This window comes from Stegodyphus dumicola, chromosome 3 (assembly GCF_044657685.1).
Source record: "Stegodyphus dumicola isolate Sdum_Otavi_A_Nest chromosome 3, ASM4465768v1".
Classification (NCBI taxonomy): domain Eukaryota; kingdom Metazoa; phylum Arthropoda; class Arachnida; order Araneae; family Eresidae; genus Stegodyphus; species Stegodyphus dumicola.
Genome location: NC_140770.1, coordinates 265,711,308 through 265,734,732, shown reverse-complemented (window position 1 = coordinate 265,734,732; position 23,425 = coordinate 265,711,308). Strand labels below are relative to the sequence as shown.

At 34.3% G+C, this 23,425-nt stretch overlaps 1 protein-coding gene across 6 annotated transcripts in view; it reads right to left on the bottom strand.

The window, feature by feature from the left end:
• The window catches only part of LOC118192978 (cytochrome P450 4C1-like), an 86,729-nt gene that overhangs the window by 12,412 nt on the left and 50,892 nt on the right, over positions 1-23,425 (bottom strand). For all 6 annotated transcript variants that reach the window (XM_085814091.1, XM_085814092.1, XM_085814093.1 and 3 more), the window contains 4 exons: positions 17,833-17,962; positions 15,861-16,031; positions 11,701-11,874; positions 2,952-3,018 (listed from right to left, as the gene is read on the bottom strand). In XM_085814091.1, the coding sequence (XP_085670217.1) occupies positions 2,952-3,018; positions 11,701-11,874; positions 15,861-16,031; positions 17,833-17,962 (542 nt within the window). The remainder of the gene's footprint in view (positions 1-2,951; positions 3,019-11,700; positions 11,875-15,860; positions 16,032-17,832; positions 17,963-23,425) is intronic.

Here is a 23,425-nt window from a genome sequence, read left to right as displayed (position 1 = left end):
TCATATATATGTGCATGTGCAAGTATGTGTGCGTTCGTTTAAAGTAAATATTTAAATCAAAATTTCTGTCGTGCATTAAACCCTTAACTATCCATTTTAATACATTTACTTTCCTTTTCCACTCTATTCCACAATAATTGCTTATAGTTAACTGTTATATACCCCGATGTTTCAAAATTAATCGTGTCATATGATTTTGCACAACGTTAATGACGCAGGCACTTACTTAATGCTTCAGACAATGATGATTTAAACTCGGAAACCAAAATTTAAAATTTGTCAAAGAAGACTAATTTGAATTTGAATCATTCTGCGTCAAACTTCCATCTTGTCTCATTTTTCGCTCTTTCTTTGATGCTGCCAATTGCTAATGCCTGCTGTTCGATATATTTCAAAAATCTAAAAAGGGCTGATGTAGTTCTTTAACAACAGGCGTGTTTGTCCTTATCAAAAACGTTTGTCAAAAAAAAAAAAAAAAAAAAAAAAAAAAGGCGGGGGGAGGAGTACAAGTAAAAGAACTGTTCTACTGACCAATTATGGCATGTATCTCAGTTTTTTCTTCGAAATAATATATCTGTATATGAGTTTGTGCCTGCATAAGATAAAAAAAATATGTAAATCTAAACTCTGACTTTAATTTGCAATAGTCCCTTTTTAGTTTTGTTATACCTTGTCCATTCTTAAAAATAGTAAGTACTTCTAATAAATCTCTTTAAATTGCGTCACTCAAAAGTAAGCCTCTTAAGTGATTCTTACATACAGTTAATGACATAGATACAAGCTTAACCCTTCAGCTAATGAGAATTTTAGATTTTGAATATAAAATTAACCACCAAAACTAAATCATTCTGAACCGAACTGTCATCTTAAACACGTTACATTCTCTCTCTCGTTCCCTCGTATCAACTAGCAGCCATCTGCTGGTTTTCTTCCACAACAGTTAAGAGTTTTATAAAAAAGTAAAAAGGCACAAATGAGTACGCACCCGATTTGATCACATTTTATTCCGCCGATTCGCAAAGCGAAAGTTCAAGTTTTCGAATGTGGAAAGACTGTGGAAATTCAAGGAAAATTTGTTCCTATTTCTAACATTTTTAGTATTTTACCATATTTCTCTTTTTATAAGACGCTTTCATGTATAAGACGCATCTTGATTTGGGGACCCGAAAATTGAAAAAATAATTTAAAGCTAATAAACATCAGTCCGTTAACTTTATTTGGATAAAGTTAATGGACTGATGTTTATTAGCTTGCTGGATTACAATTTAATAGGAAAAAAATACATAAAGTAATTGAAATCAACGTTTATTCGGTATACAATTCGGTATCACTGTCACAACTTCCCTCCATTAACTGGACCTCATCTGTGTACCGCTTATTAGCCTCAGGTGCAGATTCCCCAGATGCATTGTATCAGTTCATCTTTATTGTAGACTGTCTTGTCCTAAAAGAACTTTTTTTTTTTTTTTTTTTTTTTTGTGGTTCCTTATCTGTGGGTTAATCTCAGTGCATATTCAGGAGGAAATCTACTTTGTTAGGAACCAGAAACGGTTTAATTTGGAAGCTCTGTAGAGACATTAGGTTATTTTGAAGCAAGAGACATGAAGAATGAACAATTCCCTCACCGGGACTCCAATCTCGCACCTCTCAAATACGTGCCCTTTTAAAGGGCATATACTCCCCCTTTTAAAGGGCAACTGGAGATTAGGGGACCCAATCGCTAAATAATGGTGGTGGAGAATCATCATCCAACCCCTTTTTTAATTCGGACACCACTGTAGAGACATTAGGTTATTTCGAAGCAGGAGACATGAAAAATGAGCAGTGCCCTCGCCGGTACTCTAATCTTGGACCTCTCAAATTACGCTCCGAGCGTGCTGACCCTTACACCAGGAAGGCATGCTAAGAAGGCGAGAGAAATAACTTATACATTCAGTGGTCAGGTGCTTTCTAGGCGTTCAAACCGACCCTCTTTTTAAACCGACCTTATACCTTCACACCTCTTTGTTTGTTAGTAAACAATCGTTGTTTAACAAACAAACGATTTTGTTCGTTAGAACAATTCCTCCACCCCGGGGTGGAGGAAATAGTGTTGTGAATCTCAAATAAAATTTCTGACGATTCGGTTTATTAAAGAAAGAGATGAGCGAAAACCTTTGCATTCTAAGGGCTAATATGCAAGCCACACATGTGGCGTCGACAGTCTTTCATGTTTGGTTTCGTTTGCCCAAACGCCACCTTTGGCTTTTCCATTGCCAGCTGTGCCACTGTTGTACTATAAGGCTGCGTTCGGACAGCGGAGTAAGGGGCATAGAGGCATAGTCATAAGGACTTAAAATAAGGGAATTCCGTTCACACTTGCGAGAACGGCGTGTAAGCCGTGGCCAATGGGAGAAGCTAAATTTGCGCATGCGTGGATGTGTCTACAACTTTCCCGTGCTGTTCTCCTGCTCGATTGACCTCCCGCGTTCGCTCTGTTTTGTGACAGCGAAATCTTCTGTAGAACGCCGCTTCGCTCTGATTGGTCGACGCTTATCCCAAACTCGGCGTAAAGTTGAAAACATTGAACCCTATGCCACGAGTCCTAAACCAGATTTTGTGACGTAGCACAAACTGGTTGCCTTGGCAACGGAGCTCGGCTTTAACCACTTATGCCCTTTGCACCCCCGTCTGAACGAAGCTTTAGACGCACCTAGTTTTTAGATACGAAATTTCTGAAAAAACGCCTGTCTGATACACAGAGAAATACGGTAATTTTTACGCATAGGTTCTTCACTCTCCGTTTAGCATCAGTTAGTACTCTTAACTCTAATTTGTTGAAAATGCTTACCCTGAAACCTCGATTGCTAAGTTTCAGAATATTGCATGTACGTGAATAATTTATTTTAAGAGAACCATTGCAAAAGCACTCTAAAGAACAAATTGTGGTAAATAGAAGAGATAGTACTTACTGACAGTTATGGTTTCATTCAAATTTCTACCAATAAAAGTCACAGGTGGAAAAAGTCGAAGGCTTTCCTGGTCATAAAAATAAACATATTATACAATGTGCCATATTATTTTGAATGTAATACGCACTTAGTAGAATTTAAGAAGCAAAAATATATATTAAATGTTTCTCAATAGAAACACAAACTTTTAACTTATTTTCCAATATGCATTTCCAATGTAATAAACGGAAATAATATTTCAATGGCGCAAAAATGTTAAAATTCTGAATTTCATGGAAGTGAATACATTTTTATCAAATTTACTATTACAGTTTGTGTTTATGTGGAGTTAAGGAGATGTTCCCAAGTAGCCAGCAACCTCTTAACGACGTTGCAAACTCGTCGCGGATGTCGTTGCAATATGTCGTCTTTAAGACGCCCAGATGTCTGCGAAACTCCACTGCTTTGCAACCGTTGCAAAGAGGTCTTTATTACGTCTTTGCAGATGAGGTTTCTATCGCACAGGCGTCGTTATTACGTCTTCCTTAGGTTATATTTCGGTTGTGAAAGCATCGTGCCACGACGTCTTAACGCCTAAATGTTCGCAGAATTCGACCTTTTTGCAACAGTTGTGGAAAAGTCGTTATTATGTCCTGTGTTACATATTGAGTTATGCAGAAAAACAAGCTTAATAATTAATGCATTTTTCTTCTTTTTTTTAAATTTTGTATTCCATGTATTTTTCTAAAGTTTAAATATTTTATCCTTTCCTGAAAACTAGAAGATAATACAATTTTTTCTCTTTAGAATAATTATGCATAATTAATAATAGCCTTAATTGTTTTCAGTACTTTAAACTATATTTTTTAAATAACTTAAATTCCAAATTACGATTATTTAAGATTTTATCAATTTTTTTTTAATCCTTTAGTATGTAAGTGAGAGTAATTATGAAAGTGGTTGTTATAAATATGTAACATTAATAGTAGGTTTTAAGTAAATAAAACTCAATCAGACATAAATAAAAGTAAAGATATATATGCGGGTAAAAAAAGAGCGTTTCTGATTATAACAGCATTATCACATTTATTTCTGTTAAATCTCAGAGTCACTGAAAATTGCCCCTGTCATGATAAATTAGGAAGCGGTTCTTAAGGTAACATAATCAGTATTTTACTTGAACTCAAGTATAAATTTATTCGCATAGTAAAAAATATAACCATTAACTTCTATATCTCCAAGATATGCAAATGAGTTAATAAACGTGATCAAAAATATTTCATACAAAAATATACCTAAATATAAAAACCAAAAAAGAAAACTTCCCATATTCATATCTAAAATGAAATAATAACCTAACAAACGACATACATGACAGCACTATTTAAGAAAAAACTTGAACTAGTAGTGTTTGAAAGTATAAATAGCAGAAGGAAGGTAACAGAACTAAAATTTCCAATTAATAAAAAATATTTGTGTTTTTTAAATAGTAAGCAATTAAAAAGTCCAATAATTATGGATTGCAGTATTTACTAGTAATGCTGATGTTTCTTAACACCATTTCTTCCGATCATATGTTAATGTATTTACTTATTTTTAGTTTTTACATTTTAGAATAGTGGTCTATTACAATGATTACTTCATGCTCTTTTTATAATACTGTACAGAAATAATTTAAATAATATAGTATACGATAGTAAGCTAAGTACGTTAAAGTAAGCTCTTCGTTAAATTGCACACGATGAAACTTTTTGTTTCTATTTATTATGAATTTCTTTGTTATCACAAGCACATAAAAAGTAAGCGAAGAAAATAGAATATACTTAAATTTAACAAAAAGCAAAACCTAATTTCCAACATTCATTTATTGAGATAACCTAATAAACATACATAACGGCAATAGAATATACTTAAATTTAATAAAAAAAAAACCTGATTTCCAACATTCATTCACTGAGATAATCTAATAAACATACATAACGGCAATGGTTAAAAAAACGGGAATTACACAGTGTTTGAACGAATAGATACCAAACGTAAAGTAGTAAAACTGCAATTTACAATCAATAACAAATATTTAGTGTTTTTTAATATTACACAATTAAATATCGCATAATTATAGATTACAATATTTCATAGTAATGCTAGTATTTCCTTAACACTATTTTTTCGATCATACATTTCATACACTTTAAAGTCATTAACCTTTTCTGCATACTATAGAATTTGCATTATTATTAATTTTAATGGTTCTTGTTATTACATATATCTAATTCATCTTCAGTAGTCATGTTAAGTACTGGTACCAGTCCAATATTTCTTTTTGTATTTTGAAACTAATGAACATACCATAACAGCTTAAATTGTTGTTACTTCTGCATTGATTGCATTTTCAGCAAAACCAGAAAATACCTTACCATTGCATGTTATTTTTGGTTTTACATGAATTAATTCTGAGCACCAAAACGATAATCGTTTAATATGAATGATATACGATATAGCACTTCGGACGTTATAACCGAAACGCTAATCTGTGTATCCAAATAGGGCACCGCTGGAAGCAATGAAGATTGAAGAACACCACCAACTACGGAAAAGCATAAAACACCAAAACAGAACACTGTATTCACGATTAGCATTGTAGCACGTTGGATTTGATATTTTCTAAATGATTTATCCAATATTTTGGTGTCTTCTTGTAGGGCAGATATTCAGAAACAAAATAAGCACAAATTCGGCATTTCTACGACGATTTCTCCTCAATTCAGAGGCTTCCAAACAGGAGCTCACAACAATGCAGATTCACTCACTGAAAGCAGTTGAAGTAAGTAGATAGGGGCAAAACAATGATAAGATTCACAATGCGTTCTTTGATTGACACTGCATTACATTTACTTTTAATATAAGCAATATTATTTATATCAGTCTTTGATTGATTCAATTTCAAACATGAAGTCAATCTTTTCAACAACAGCTTTTCAAATGCCTTACAGACGGCATCTTTACCAAAGTACTCGAAAAAACTGCTGGAATCTCAATTAATTACGCAGTTATTTGACGAATTTGGCAGCTAGCCAAAGCGCGCAAGTCTCGAGCTCTGTATTGAGTATGTATGAGTATGTATGCTCTGTATTGAGTACTTGTATGAGCTCTGCGGAAAAAATGTTTCATATTATGTGAGCATATTAATTCAAATAAATTCATTTCAGCAGTGAAAAAATTGCTAACATGTGATTTGCATTGATTTAGGAAATATGATTTTTTAAAATATATAAAATGCATAACTTAACAACTTTATAAATTAGGTCAATTTTTAAATAATTTGCTATAATATTTATAAAAAATATTTTAAGTATTGATTATTTTAACCAAATTTTAAACAATAATTTACCACTATTTTTAGTACTAATTAAATTTAATAAATCAAAAGTATTTATATTAAATTTGTATTTCATTAGATGAATCTACCTTAGATTAATATATTTAGATGAAACAAAGTGATGAAACATTGCAAAATAAATCTTATGCGGACTTCAGATTCATGAAAGGGCAGATTTAATCTCTTTTCATTTTAAAAGTAAAGCTGATGAACTATGAAAAAATGATAAAACGACCACGTCTAAAAGCGGTCGTATCATGACGTTTCAGCGACGTCGACAAATTGCCAAGATGCAACGGCAAATATTTTGCGTCTTCGCAACGTTGTAAAGACGTCGTAAAAGTTACCATGAACACTTTGCAACCTCTGGGACCAGTTTGCAACGTCGTGTGCTACTTGTAGTGTTATTAAGAAATGAAGTATGCAGGCAAAAGGTCGAAGTTCACGCAAAATGTTAGAATAGCTCAGTCATGAAGTGTAACATCTGTGTGCGTTGTGACTAATCTCACTTGTCTGAGGTCATCAGAACAAACCGGCGAAATTTATTAAAGAGTACAAGATTACGTCTGTCGTCGGCAAGAGCCTTCGTCACCATAGAAGTGACAGTTTGCTTTTCCCCAGGGATCCGAGGGGTGGGATAACCTTGGACCCATTCGTCGATGCCCTTTGGAACCCGATGGGACCCGATGGGACACTGGTTAGTGAGTCTGACTACCATACCGAAGAACGTGGATTTGAATCCCGGAGAAGGCATGGATGGATGTTTGTAAATGTATTTTTTTTTTTTTATGCGGCATGGGAACACTGTAACGTATATGATGAGCTGAAAGTTCTCTCATGTACTTTTGTGGAAGTGGAAATGCAACATATTAAGTATAAATGCCAAAGGGATTAAGAAGTAAAAGGCATTTAGATATGCATTTGAACCCCGCTACAACTAACATCAAGGAACCGGATGTTTGTTTCTCTACAGTTCATCAGATACGAAAAATTGATTATCTCGCAAGAAACATGTAGAAATTGAATGATAAACAAAGAAAAAGAAGCTGATTAAAATTTGTCACATCTACCAAAAAAAAAAACTGAATAATAAATTTAATTCTAAAAAATCAAATTAAAATTTAATTGCAATTATCATTAGGCACATATTAAATTTATTGTTCTTTCTTTTCTAGACTCTCCATAGCTTCTGATAAATTCATTAGCTTTTGACTGAAGCATTTGTCCAGATATTGACATATTACTGCATCTTTTGAGTCGCGAACCATTTCATCGATATTTCTTCAACTTTTATTTTATTTTATTTATTTATTTATTTTTCAAAAATTACAGATTTTACAGACACATTTTTTTGCAAATTTTTCTCACATGGCACGAAATGTAGACTTGCTTAAACTGTATTGTGGCAGATATCGATTTGTTTCATCCATTTTGTATTTTTCGAATCAATGTTTACCCTGTCTTCAATATAGAAATTTATACTTCCAGCTCATTATGCTGATGAATTTTTAATACAGAAACATAATGTAGGATAGTTTGGACAAATAATATATAAGAGTTTACTCTTCTGGAAAATATGAAAAGAAAGTTAAGTTGCAATATAATGTTTCGATAAATGTTATAAAGAATATGATATATCTTTCAAAAAATCTGAAGAATGCCAAACTCATATTCGGATAATAAAACTTGGACATCATTTATACACAAACAAACAAACGATAAAGATCGAAACTTTTGATTCTCTAAAAGAAAAATCAACTGGTAAACGTCAAGCTCATGACATTTAATGCTAGTTCCTGTTTAGAAAACAGAGTTGTGGTGAAGATAAAAGAAAAATAACGTAAAGAAGGTTTCCTTTACGGACAGAATGTGCATGAAAAGCGGATCCTAATATCCTAAACATGGATGATTTTAACGATTAGTAATTTTTTCATTAAAAACTGCGGAAATGCTTGAAAAAACACAAAAATTAAAAAAAAAAAAAATGCCTCAATTTAAGATATTCATATAGTTTGTTATATCTGATTTTCATACTGTTGCATGCGTACGGGTTCGTAATAGATTGAATGACAAGTCCGATGATAGGTTGACAAAATTTATTTTATCAAAAGAATCACTTCAAAGGTCTGGAATTTAGAGAAATACTCGTGCAAATGTTCACAGTACCACAGATTACAATCAAAAGTTATATTTCAAACTACTAAGAACGTTAAACAGAACGCAAGCAAAGCCCATCTAAAAGTAGAAGCTTCCAAAACTCTGAAGTCGCTCTGAACTAGTAACTTACAACAACAGTTGAGGGAAGCTGACGTGGAACGGTGTTTAAGACAACCGGGTGCCTGAGTCCAGTGCCCTATCATGAATCGAACGATTAAAAATTTCAAAATAACTTGCTTAATACGCTAAGAAATAAAATAACAAATTCGCATTATTGAAAATTTTTTTAAATCTATTATAATTGTTAATTGATTAGTTGGAGAAGATTATTCAGAAAGCTGGTCGAGCTGGAAACGAGTACATTCAGGCACAATGCAAGCGGTCGTAGTGGTAAAGTTTATACACCGACTACCAATAAGTATTTGGACACCTGTGATAGAAAAGAAAAACTAACTTTATTCAAAATCAATAGTTGATAGAGCCTCCACGAGAGGTAATTACAGCGTGGACCCTCCGGGGCATACTTTCCACAAGTCTTTGTATGACAGCTGGTGGTATTTTTTTCCACTCGGCTTGGAGAAGACATAGAAGTTCCTTCACCGATTTTGCACGGGTAGTGCACCCCTGAATTCGGCGATGCAACTCGTCCCAGAGGTTCTCGATAGGGTTCAGGTCTGGACTCTGGGCAGGCCAGTCCATTCGATGAACTCCATTGGCCCCATACCAAGCCTTGGTTAACGTCGAAACATGACAACTGGCATTGTCGTCCTGAAAGTAACAGGGGTCCAACCCGTAAAACTGCCACAACGTAGGAAGGACATTGTCATCCAAAATAGTGCAGTAGTAATAATAGCCAAAATAGCGGCATCCAAAATAGTGCTTATACCATGAATGGGGACCAAGGGTCCCAGCTCATACCAGGAGAAACACCCCCAGACCATAATTCCACCTTCGCCGAACTTGACTGTTGGCACAATGCATTCTGGCAGGAGACGTTCTCCAGGTAGACGCCAGACCCAGACCCTGCCATCCGAACGGTAAAGGGTGAACCTTGATTCGTCACTCCAAAGAGCCCGTTTCCACTGATCTACGGTCCAATTTCGATGTGCTTTGCACCACATTAACCGAATATCACGGTTGGACTTTGTGATCAAAGGCTTATGGGCAGCAGCACGACCATGAAAACCAAGCAGATGTGCTTCCTTACGGATAGTATTCATTGAAACAATACTTCCGGATGCCTGTTGAAACTCCTCGCGGATGAGGGCCATCGGTTGGGTGCGGTTCTTCCCAATTTCTCTGGACAGCACTCGTCGGTCTCTATCTCCCAGTTTCGTTGGTCTGCCGACTCGGGGCACATTCCAACAATCACCACTCACCTTCCATTTCTTAATCACATAGGCCACTGCCGATTTTGGGTACTTCAGATCGCTAGATATGTCCCTTAAGGATCGGCCACATGTGTGATACCCGATAATTATACCTTTCTCGAAATCAGAGAGCTCCGAACTGCGAGGCATCTTGCATGCGACTAAAGCCGATACTATTTCCTACACGATACATACCGGCGGAGTCCGTGACGTACCTTAGGACCGCAGATATCGTCATTTGCATAGGTGTCCAAATACTTATTGGTAGTCAGTGTATATGTGATACACTATTTAAAAAGACTGCATACAATAACAACACAGTCAAATAATACAAATCAAGGAAAGAAAAATTATAAATAAAGTTACATTAAATACTAATTACTCCATTATCACCCTTGGTTTAACTATGGCCATGGACCGCATTTTATACTGTTCATCCAGATAGTTATAGAAAATTGAGGACAGATGCTCTCTCCCGCCCTATATAGTTTTCACACAGCCGCCGAGATATTTCTAGTACTTTCTGCTTTTCGAAATTACATATGAGGGCCGAATATATTTGCAGTTACACTTGAAATCAATTACAATGCTTATTTACGGTGATACAGAGTACCGACCAAAATGTTGGCAAATGGTCGCCAAATTTAGCGACTATTGGCGATTTCTCGCCAAATTTGGTGACAAAAGTAGTCACTACAACCAATGTCAGTTCGGCGATATATCGCCAAATCAGTGAGATAGCCATTTATTCAATGTTAAATAGACTTCCTTCTGCATTCTTATTTTTAAGGCAAAGCATCTTCCTTCTAGGTTTTCTTGTTACATTATATAGAAAAATAGAGTTTCACATATAATTTCACTAAAATTATTCGTATATGTACAAAATTCGTAACAATACCTTTAGAAGCTCGCTATAGCAATAAATAATAAATTAAGTATATGGGATACTGATCGAGTGCAAAAGATTCGTTCGTTACATAATATTATTATACATACTTATTTGCTTCAGGTTAACTATTGGTAGAATACTACTGAAAAACCTTATTTAAGGAATTTTTCACTCATATGGAGTGATTTAAAGTAAAATTTTCAAGTGTAGTTAAGCATCAACAATTTATAATGAATAAATAAATAAATTCTTGAATACAGTTAGATGTATAAATTCCGCTCCTGGGAGGAATTCCTTCGCTTCGAATACGAGTCGCTGATTTAGAGCTTTCTCACTAATTATTATTATTATTATTATTATTTCCATAATAATAATAATAATGTATAAGAGACAGTTTTATTTTGGAAGACCTCGACGCAGGCTCCCTTCCCTTAGGCAGAGAACCCTGTCGTAGTCACGTAAATCAAGCCAAAGCAATAATAATAATAATGTTGTTGTCTTGTACATATGTTGCATGGAAAAAAATTATCGCCAGAGCCTCAAAAGGTTGGACTTCTATTTCCACCCCAATTTTGAGGAAGAGCAGCCCAGGGGTGGTGCGAGGGTCCACCCCCGGGTCCCGCTCCTCTCCCCTACCACCAAACCACACGAGAGAACTTTCGGTTCGCCATATATTTAAAGTGCCCCATGCCGCAAAGAAAGACACTATACATTTACAAACATCCATGTCTTCTCCAGGATTCGAATCCGGCCTTTCGGTACGGCATAAGACTCTAACCACTGTACCATCTGGATAACAGTAATAACAAACACAATAATAACAAAAGGTGAAGAAAGAAATTTACAGTTTCAGGAAAAAGTACTATTAAGTAAAAAAAAAATCGAGTTAGAGCAATATGTCTTATGCTTCGAATCTAAATAATCAAAGTTAGAAAAATATCTTGTTAGCATGCAGGTAGGTATAAGAATAAAAACCTTGATAACACATTCCATGTACTTCATAGCTGAAAGATCATCAAAAGATATGGATCTTTCTTTATCCTCTTGCAAAATACTGTCCAGTTCCTCAATGACTTTCCGTTGTATGTCAGGATACAATCCTAGATTGTACAGTGCCCAACTTATTCCCATTGCAGTAGTATCATGACCCTTAAAAATAAGAAAAACTTAGTCTAAATTAAGATTCTGAGAAAACTTTTAATAGCAACGTAACTTGTAGGGCTAGTATAAATGATTAATTCCTTTTGAAAAGGCAATATTTTCAAAAGACGCATACACACACGAAAAATTTATGAAAAGAACCACATACTCACAAAATTTTGTTCACTATTTCACGAAGTTTCCCAGAAAAGTAGAACCTTGCTTTATCGCTGAATATCAACTTGGCGGTAAAATCTTCGTCCTCTAATGCTTCCTGCATGTTGACGCAAAAATCTAGTCGACGGGCGTAATCCTCCTGCTTTAATTGTTGCAGGAGCTACACATGGTACGGGTTGAAATGCAATCGTTGACGCAAAATCTTCCTTTACAGATTTTACAGTATTCCGAACATCTGGTCAATTGGCAGGACGAACATCCGGACAACAGTTCTACAAAATGTATGCGATGAGCTCGATTATCGTCTGGACGGGTTTCGTGTCACCAAAGGGGCTCATACTGAATATTTGTAGAGGGTGTATAAACTTGGGGAATTTCTGGTTCTTTTCATATATCTTTCATGTGTGTACGTGAAATACTTTTGAAAATGTAGCCTTTTCAAAACGAATGAATCATTTATGCTAGGCCAATATTATAATACAGAAAAATTCATATTACAGCAAATAAAGTTACTTGTTCAAAACATTGGAAGTTTCCTAGAAGTGTATGAATCACAACTCCCAACCTTGAAATATGAAAAACGGGAAGCTCTTGCAACCCCAAAATAGGAAGGGAATTTCTTTTGCAATTCTGTGACCGAACCATTGCAAAAGAATTTCAGAGTGACTTAGATTCGCTGTACAATGCAGGACTCAAATTATTCAACTATTTTTAATGTGGTCCTAAAGTAAAACTTTTTAATATTGAAATAAATATTCTAAATTTTATGTAGTTTGGCTAATTTCATTATGTAGGTAATTGTCTTCCACTTTTATATAGAGAATATTCGAAGAAAGGAAAGCACTAATTTATTCAAGTATATTCAAACACTATGAAAAGATAATTTAATAATTAATGATTTTATTAATGAAATTTAATAATTAAATTAATAATTAAATTAATAATTAAATTTAATAATTAATGGTACTGTCTTGTGGAGAAAATTAGGAATGCGCGACATATTAGTCGTGACATACAATCTTCATATAAAGTATTAAAATGTCTACAGCTTATAAAAATAACTCAGATGAAATAAAATTTAATAAGAAAAATTATGCTGAAAATCAGTGGAGGAATGAAATTTCCATAACTTAAATTTCATTTATTGCTGACAAAACCTTCTTCAATAAAGACCAAAAATAAAAGAACCAGGGAAATAGGTAAACAACCTAAAGACAGGGAGATAATGACGAAAAATCGGACATTTGGAAGCTGTGATAAATGAATCGCAGTGAAGCATGCGAATGATTAAATATCGCTTTAAGAGTCATGCGTTTTTTTAAGATAAGGCAGAGCCTATCGACCTATTAGCGAGATAGAGTTCCTCCTGTATTCTTAACTTTTCGGCAAAGCATCCTCCCTCTAGATTTTCATGTTACATTATATAGAATAATACAACAATTTCACTAAAATTATCCGTATATGTACAAAATTCGTACCGATACTTTTAATAAATAATATATTAAGTCATCCTCATAAGCAATACACATTGTAAGGATCCTAAGTTTTACTAACGTTTATTTTATTTTAAATCTTTACTATCACTTCTTATTTTCTACTTCCGGCCAGAATTAAAAGCTTTAACTTATTTATGCAAATTTGTCTTGCTAACGCCAAGTACTTAAGTTGTGGCTTTTTGCCAAGCAAGTGAGAGGAAGGAGTTATTAGAAGCAGGCCGCTGGCCATAGTAGTTTTACTCGTTTGCTGGTTGCCTTCAAGGCCAGAGGATTAATCCTCTTGATAATTTTAAACGTATCGTAGTTTTAGCAGCTCTCTGTACTACATACGGCTTTTTGTTAATTAACGGCCAATCTTAAAGTAGGCACTTGTATATTAATCCAAAGTTAGTTTAGTTAGAGTTTTAGTTAATATTTTTATATTCTTACGTTCAGACCACAAGTGGTTGGTCTCTGTATTCCGAAGCCCGGAAATCTATGTAAAGATAGAAAAATGAAGGGTTTCGTATACCCTTCCTGTGTGTATTGTCTACTTCACAATTTATTGAACATAGCTTTAGTAAGCTCCCTGTTCCGAGTCAGGACAGTTCATGTTTCCAAGGCAAGTAAAGAGGAATACCAGTCCTGATAATATAATTAACAGCTTCGATAAAGCGCAATTATTTGCCCTAGATGAGGCTAAATCAGTCAGCTAGTCGATTAAATGGACTTTCAGACTGTAGAAACATAACTTAGCATTCTTCTTCATGTATAAGCAACAATCCACTTCAACTTTTATACAGCTACATTCGGCAAACACCCGACAAGAATTTTATGCAAGATACCACCATAAGCTGCCATATCCGCAGATTTGCAACCAATCACAAAGTTCTGGACTCATTCAATGTGCATTACAGGTTCAACCAGAACCTCGGTATGAAATATTCAATCTTTTTAATCACAGTAAGCAACATCCCAAGGCCATATAAAAATGCTACATTTAAAAATGTAAAAATGCTTCATTTAAATGCTTCACATGCCGAATCGGGTAGTGAAAGGCAACACTAACTTTGTCCTAATATGAAGATCTACATTGTTTTTTAAGTGATAAAATTGTTGGCTGTTACATTTTCAATTTCGTTATCCAGTATTCCAGTGTGGGCAGGTTTACACTGTATTTTGGGCCTATACTTGTCTGATATATTTATTAGGAATTTTTGTACTTCTATGACGAGTAGGGATTGCCTGGAGGCTAGAAGCAAAGTCTGTATATATATATATATATATATTGGAAAAGTTGTTAGCCAAATTATAGGCAAGTTTTAATGCAACCGTCTCAGCCTGAAAAACTGAGTTGTAGCTTTCTTTACCAGGTCCTTATGATCTGACTTCCATGTAGTATACAATATCCACTGCCAGCGCCACATTCCTATTTTGATTCATCAAGTGTAAATTGTGGGGCTCTGAATTCGGCCGGCACTTTACAGTTAACTGAAATATTGAATTCAGCCGGGTGATAAGGTGGCTCAGGAATACTTTGTGCATAGTCAGTATATACATAAACCTATCCCCTAACTTGTTATAGCTTTGAGTCGGAACGCAAGTGCTGTTGCATTCTCGAGCTGAACTAACAGATGCACAGGCTACGAATGCACTAAATGTAAGGCCTCTGATGCTTAGAAGACTATACTGTTTTTGCTCGCCTACTAATGCTTAGGAAGAATGTTCTTTTGTCTTGAGCGTTGCAGATTCTACATTTTAGTAGTAACAGTTATGCCCCATACGGAGGTCCCATAAAGTACAATTCTCTCTGCAACTACTGTGTATCACGGCTTAAAGAACTTCGAAGAAACTTCCCCTATTGGCTCTGCTGTCTGAAGCATGAAATGAAATAACCTTAACGTTATCCCTTGACCTCCTTTAATCGTGGGATTCAAGTGAGGGTGTCATCAATTACAGCCTCAAAACACAACACATGTTTTGTTGTATTTTGCAGAAGAATATGTTTTCATGGGATATATATAGTGAACTGTAAAGAACTGCAAATAATCTTGGTTATCATATTCGATGCCATTAATATATGACTATTAAACTATTTTCTTCAGAAATAACTTCAGAGAAATTGCTAGAAATAAGTGGAATCCATGTTTAACTCAAATTATTATTTTAGAAAGGGATATCGAAACAATTAAAATCGTTGAGTTAAATAAACACAAGCATATATATTTCAAAGCTAAAAATTTGCTCTAAGAGATATGGAAACAGCTTTTAAGACCAGAAGTTGTATTTTTAAGCATCAATAATTATTATGAAGAAAAGTGGAATGCAACAAAGACACTGTACCTCAAACATAAATGTATCGACTTCTTCTCTCACGTCTTCTACGGTAAATTTGTCATCTTTAAAATGATTTTCCAAGAGAAGTTCCAAAAATGCTTTTCTTCTTGTTTCCATTTCATTCTTAGACTGCGAGGTATAATTTTTCAGTAAAAACTCTTTCTTTTCTTTTATCATCTATTGTAAGATAAAAGCCATATGTATTTAAATCATTATTTAAGCGAATATTCCTAAATATAATAAAAGAGATCGAGGGAAAGTGCGAAAAGTTAAATTTTATAATTTTTACAAAATTGACTTCTTCAAATTCCAAAAGACCAAAATATTAATCTTTGTATATATATATGAACAAATGTTACGGTGAAACACCGAAATCAGAAGAATGTCGACTTTCACCAGTGAATATCAACATTCACATAGTCGCTTGGTGTCTGTCCGAAATATTTTCCAAATACTCTTATTTCTTACTTACACCGGTAAATGTCGACATTCACCATGTACTAATGGTGAATGTTGAACATAGGAGAATTTATATTTTTTTCTCCGTAATCGTGAAAAAATGCACTTCAGACTTAAAATAAGAACTTAAAACACACAGTACATTCAAAATGAGAAAGGAAAATAATAGAAGTTAAAAACATACTAAATTACGTGATTCATATCTTATTTATTGCAACAACTTAAACTATTATGACACTTTGAATTGCACAAGAGGCCCTTGCTTTTACAACTGCATTTATTTGTGGAACACTTCCTTTTGCAATGACAGCGTGTGCATATACTCCTCTCTTTTCGACCTACACCAGAGCATATCTGTGATTGTCGACATGTACCGGTGAGGGTCCGAATGTACAAGAATGTAATGCAATACTCGATCTTTCACCGACGCATTTGGTGAATGTTGACATTCTCTGGTGAAAGTCGACATTCTCCAATTTCGGTCTTTCATGGTAACATATACATAAACCAGCAATTCACAATAATTTATAATAAGGAAACTTTGAAACTACTATTTAAAATACTAATAATTCTGACTAAAATTTTTTTTCATTCATGGTTTTAAACTGAATTTGTGTTCTTTGAAGATCGTACATCGAAAGTTTTCTTATTATAAATTATTGATTTATTTGCAGCTTTAGCGCAAGTCATATATGATTTTTAATTTACTTTTAATTACTTCATTTTGAATTTATTTATTTATTTTATTTTATTTATTTGTCTATATATATGAATTTTGCTGGCCGAAGTTCAATTGCACACTTAGTAATTTGAGCCTAAGCTTAGCTAGGCCAGTTATATTTCATTTTATTTTACGCCACTGACCAGGCTTCTGTCCTAAAAGTCATACCAATCGCAATAATGACTGATCAGCGGAAAGAAATTCTACAACCAGCAGCCACCACAACCAGGGTGGATTGCATGTTCAACAAACGAGATTATACTTACCTAGCAATTATATTATAGTCTTCTGCTACAAATTACTTTAATTCGTGATTGCAACTTTCTATTATCAAAATACGGCAAAGTTTAATTTGTACGCACAAGTTTGTTTTTGGAGTTTTAATTTATACGCACAAGTTCAAGCTTTAATGAAAATGTTATTTAAAACTTTTTTACGACTCTGTTATATTTTCATATGTGAAAAAAGCGATAAAAGCGATTGTCAGTGTAAGCTAAATAGCACAAATTAAAGTTAACTTACGCAGAGTAAAAGACTCTAAAAGTTGACTTTTAATTAATAAGCTTTTACTTGTATGAAGCTGCAAATGAAATTAAATTGCACATTTTTGCAGCACTTGTATGCCAGCATGTCTTAGTGGTGTAACGATACCACAGTCAGCCGGTATTCGAGAGGTCCAGGTTCGAGTCCCGGCGAAGGTTTGCTTAGTTGTCATTCAGCAAAATCCTAATAACTCTACAACCTTATAATTTAATTACTTCATGTAACTACTTTGAAGCTAAGAGTGTTGAAAATTACCTTTCTTGTAAATTGATGGACAAGGTTTAAATTTTTTCGATGTTTCCAGCCTGAAGGGAAGAAATAGCAGTATATGAATTCATTCCACAGCCAAGGTCTCAGTAGTCTGTATAAAAAGGTGTCACTTATCCTGTGGGTAAAATGAAAGCAAAAATTTATAGCTTCAGCTAGAAGTGGAATTTAGAAATATACGCTTTATTACACTGAAGCACCGTTTATACGTTTCTCATTTATAATACTTTTGCATGTTCATCTCTATCTTGATTCATTCAGGCTTATATCAATATGAAAATATTATCACTTATACAACGCATAACTTTGACTATTTGCAGTTTTTCTCCTGACTTATTCATCGATGTTTCCATTTGCAGATATGTCAATATAATTGGGAAATGCTATTTCTTTCTATTGTTACATTTAGAAACTGTAAATTAGATACGTTGGTGAAATATGGAAATATGGCTAGCGTTTGGAGGATCAGAATAGATAACGGAATTTGTTGACCAGATGAGTTTTCTAATGAGAGACACTTCATTTTTGTGTCTTTCGATAAACATGTTTTAATTTAACTATTATCTCTCCTTTACATTTCTTTTAAATGTAACTTACTGCTAAAATATGTACGAAACGAAAGAAAAGACAAAACTAAACAAGAAGACAGGACTGGAAACTGCCGAATTGTTAAAGATACTAAGTATATCCGTGTAAATAATGCGATATTTTCTGACATTTAAAACAGAAAAAAGAGCAACAATTTTTGGAAAATTCCCAGAAGTAGTTTCTTATCAGAGGAGAAAAAGCGCCCGAGATTAAGGCATTTTCTGGATGTCTTTTATTTAAAGCTAATAAATGAGGTTGCGCTAGTGGAAAGGTAGAAGAAACAGCTTTACAACAGAGTGTAAATGCTTTCGCCTGGATGGTTACATAAATTTGAAATGTATCTCTGAAACCCATATCTTCTATTAGGGAATCCAAAGGTATGCTTAGAGAACACGAATTTATCCAACAAAGGAGAGAGTAAACACATGAAAAGTATTTTTAACTATGATAAAAGTGACCTGTTTTATCCCATATCTGCCAGAAACACAGCCTTTAAAAGTAATTAATTTTATGGAATCAATAAAGTAAAGGCGGCTTCACTATTTTAATCTGAGAAAATACACTCATGTACATAAATTAAGGATAATTCGGAGTCACGCGGAAATCGAACTCTAAAATAAATATATCACCTGTAAAATCACTACACACATCTTCAAGAATCATATGCAAATTTCGGGAAGTAACCAGATGACACCGATGGTACGTCACAATGACGAGTGTGTAAGAGAGTGATATATAAGTAATACAGGAAAAGAAGTAAAACTGTTCGCAGGCGCTTTATAAGCATTTCAGTGCAATAATCGAATAGTTATGATACAAAGGACGCATTTGGATGATTTTTTACGTGATAGAATTATCGGCCGTCTGGAATGTGGGCGTACCCAACTGGAAGTATCAGACGAACTTGGAATTGCCCAGAGTGTCATCTCCAGGTTTTGGCGACGATTCCAAGATGATGGTAATGTGAGTAGACGTTACAGCACAGGTCGCCCCAGAGTTACAACGCCGAATGAGAAGCGGTATTTGGCAATTACTGCCGAAAAGAACAGGCGGAGCACAGCCTCAGACCTGTCTCGCCAGCTCTCTTCAGCCACTGGTACGACACTTTCAAGGCAGACCGTGTACAGACGCTCAGGGCAGATTGGTCTATATGCTCGTAGACCTGTTAGATGCGTTCCACTTACTGCAACTCACTGTCGCCTGTGGTTAGCGTGGAGTAGAGAGCATGCATTGTGGACACCGCAACAGTTGGCTTGTGTGATGTTTTCCGACGAGTCCAGTTTTAGCTTGCAGTCTGATTCTCGCCGGACTTTCATATGGAGAGCTCCAGGTACCCGTTACCACCAAGAAAACATAATTGAATGACACCGTTACGGTGGTGCAGGAGTGCTCGTTTGGGGTGGAATTATTCTGGGTTCCAGAACTGACCTGCATGTTCAAATTGGAACCATGACAAGCCAAATCTATCGGAACGTCATTCTGGAACAACATGTACGTTTGTTTCGGAGCGCCATGGGCGCACAATTTGCGTTTATGGATGACAACGCCCGTCCTCACCGTGCAAACATCGTAAGCGAATGCCTTCAATCGGAGGATATCACCCGTATGGACTGGCCAGCATTCTCACCGGACTTGAATCCAGTAGATCACGTGTGGGACATGCTTGGCCGACGAGTTACAGCCCGTCACCTCCTCCTACATGTCTACCGGAACTTCGGAGAGCATTGCTTTTTGAGTGGTGTAATATCCCCCAAGATCAGATCGATAATTTGATACTCAGCATGCCTAGGCGTTGTACGGACTGTATTGCATCGTCTGGGAGACATACAATGTACTACCAACCATACCAATCATGTAATATTGGTTTTTTGTAAATAGGTTTTTTTTTTGTAATTTGCTCCAGAGAGAAAAAATAGCTAATTTTTTAATAATATCAAACATATAGCATCTTTTTTTGCTCTTTACCTTTTGTTTAATAAATAAGCTTTACAAATAAGTCAAATTTGTTTTGCTTCTAACTCTTCCTTTGCCTGATTTTGCATTATCCTTAATTTATGGACATGAGTGTATTTATGAAACAAACAAAAAAAAAAAAAAAAAAAAAAAAGATATATTTCTTTATAAAATCGCCGAAAGCCAAATATTTCAAAAGTGTTAAAATTTTCCCGTTAGAGTATTTCGAAGAAATGATTAAAGATGGATTTTAAGACATAAATTAAAATAGTGAGGAATTAAATATAAAATAAATAATTAAGCTTACATTTTTCTTAAAGAAATCCAATGAATTGAATTAAAATACAGAACAGAGTATACAGAAATTTCGGTAATAAAGTATGCGATCTACGTCTTTAAAGTTATTTATTTTTTGAGCCGCCGAAGCTGAATAATTGTTAGCAACTCTAACTATCGTACCATAGGGTCCGGGTTCGAGTCCCGGAGAAAGTATGGATGTTTGTAAATGTAGAGTGTTCGTGCGGCAAGAGAGCACTCTAAATAGTATGTGGCGAGACGAAAGTTAGGTCGAAAGAAGGTTAGTGGTGGAGGAAGATGGGTGTGGGAGATCCTCGCACCCGTCTCCCTGGGTTTCTCTTCATCAAAACTGAGGGAAAACTGAGAAAACCCGTATCGCCAAAGACACGCGCAATCTTGCACTCGTTATCACGACGAATTTCGTGGGCTTGTTTTGATTTTGCTATCAGACAAGTGAGACAAGCCACAACAACATTTTTTTTTGTTTAATGGCGCAACTAAACCTGGTTGTTTTAATCATTTTCATTTGCTGTCATTTTATCGCGCTTTTGAATATAATACCTATTGAATAATGTTATTTTATGAAGCTATTATTAGTGAATTATAAGTCTATGAAATTTTAATTTAATGGAATTAAAAAGTGAATAGGTTGTTAAATTTATTAATGGAACTATTGTCATTTATATATTATTAATTATTTGTATTTATTTTCATATTTAAAAATACTATTTTAGTAGCGGCATCTAAGAAATAAATGACTGACTAAAAGCGGTACATCATACACTACATATTTTTTTTAGAAATGTCTTTGTTAGTCATGACACCAATGAGAAAAAATATCAATAACTTCATTCATTGTGCTTTGCTTACGGCTCACTTTACGAAAAGAGCCTGAGATTACGTGTGGCATGTTTTTCTTCAAAAGAAAAGTTAGTCTTTTCATATAGTATATTAAAATCGTTTATGAAAAAGAAGACAAGATGACCTATATGAAAAATGGTATGATCGTTCACAGTTCTAAACGTTTTATATGATACAATTAGAATTCATGTGATTTGAAACTGAAACGCTTTAACATTATTTTAAATTTAGGTACCTGTTTAAGGCATGACAATTTTATATAATAGCAGAAGTAAGATAGTAATATAAGAATAACATTATTAGGATTGACAATATAAGCACATGCTTAGGGCACGAAAAAAATTCCAATAACCAGTTTCCCTGTGGGAAACGTGGTATAGCTAAACCAAAACCGAGAGAGGTACGTAATGAAGAAAATCTGGTGTAAACATGTGTAAAGATACCAAAAACCTTTGAGTATTTAGGGCCTCTAAAGGATCTTAAGCCGGTTCTGAGCATTGTAATCCAATAATTAAAATATAAGCATCGCATTTTAGACTAGCATTTCATTTATTCTCTCTTATTTATACATCCTTTATGAAAGACGTATAAAAGTATAAAAGGTGCTTTGCTGTAATCATTCATTACAATAGATTTGCAAATTCTCATTTTCAATATCAGACACTGAAGCATTAAAAAATTCTGAATAAGTTTTATAATATTAAATAGAATAAAAAGTAATTACCCTGAATTTAAACCTCACACATATATTTTAAAATGAGCCAAGAACTATTTTAAAGTGTATTATTAAATTTTAAATTATCTATATTTTAAAGCATATTATTAAATGTTTTAAAATTATTATTGAATTCAGTGTTAAAATTTTGCATAGCATAATTTCATTTAACTATTTCAAATTTTCAAAGAATATATAACCATTAAATGTAAATATAAACTAATAAATCTAAATTTTAAAAGCAACCAAAAGCATGATATGATAAACATAATTATATGTAAAACGTTCCTTAATTATTTCCTTAACAGTCTTTAAAGAAATTTGCAATTTATTTGTATAAAGGGAACAACATTATTACGAATTTTGTAGGATGATTTTAGTGCAATTGTATGTGAAATTGTTTTATTTTCTGTGTAATGTAACATAATAAAAATCTAAAACAGATAAGATATGCCGGAAAAGTAAGAATACAGAGGCAAGTTCATTTAACATTGAGTAAATGGGTACCTTGGTAATTTATCGAGATATCGCCAAGGTGGCAACAGTTATGGCGACTTATTTTGTCACAGAATTTGCGGAGAAATCGTCAAAAGTTGCTAAATTTGGAGACCATTTGGCGATATTTTAGTGCGGTCTCTGTATCACCATATTGTAATTGAAATCACTATATTAGCTGCAACTGTAATTCGACCCTCATATTGCTTTCCAGTAATTTCGAGAAGCAGAAAGTACTAGAAATATCTCTGCGGCCAGTTGAAAACTATATAAGGCCGAAGAGAGCATTTGTGGTTTTTGTTATTGTTGCAAGTTATTAGTTCAGCATGAGATCGGAGATAGTTCCAGGTTAGCTTTCTCTTTAGATGGACTTTGCATTTCGCTGTGTTTAACGTCCTTAAGAGTTTGAAGTGTAACTACTGATTGTACTCTTCGATACTGTGAACATCTGTGCGAGTAGTTCTGTGGAAAATTATAGAACTTTTAAGTGTTTCATTTGATAAAAATAAATTTTATTAGCCTATCATCGGACCTGTGTGCATTCAATCTGTTAGGAACCCGTACATACGCAACAATTTTGTACTCTCCCAGTTGATGTTTTTATCAATTGTATTTCCTAGTTATACACAGAAATTCAAACGAATATTGTTTTCCCCAATTGCAAAATCGAGT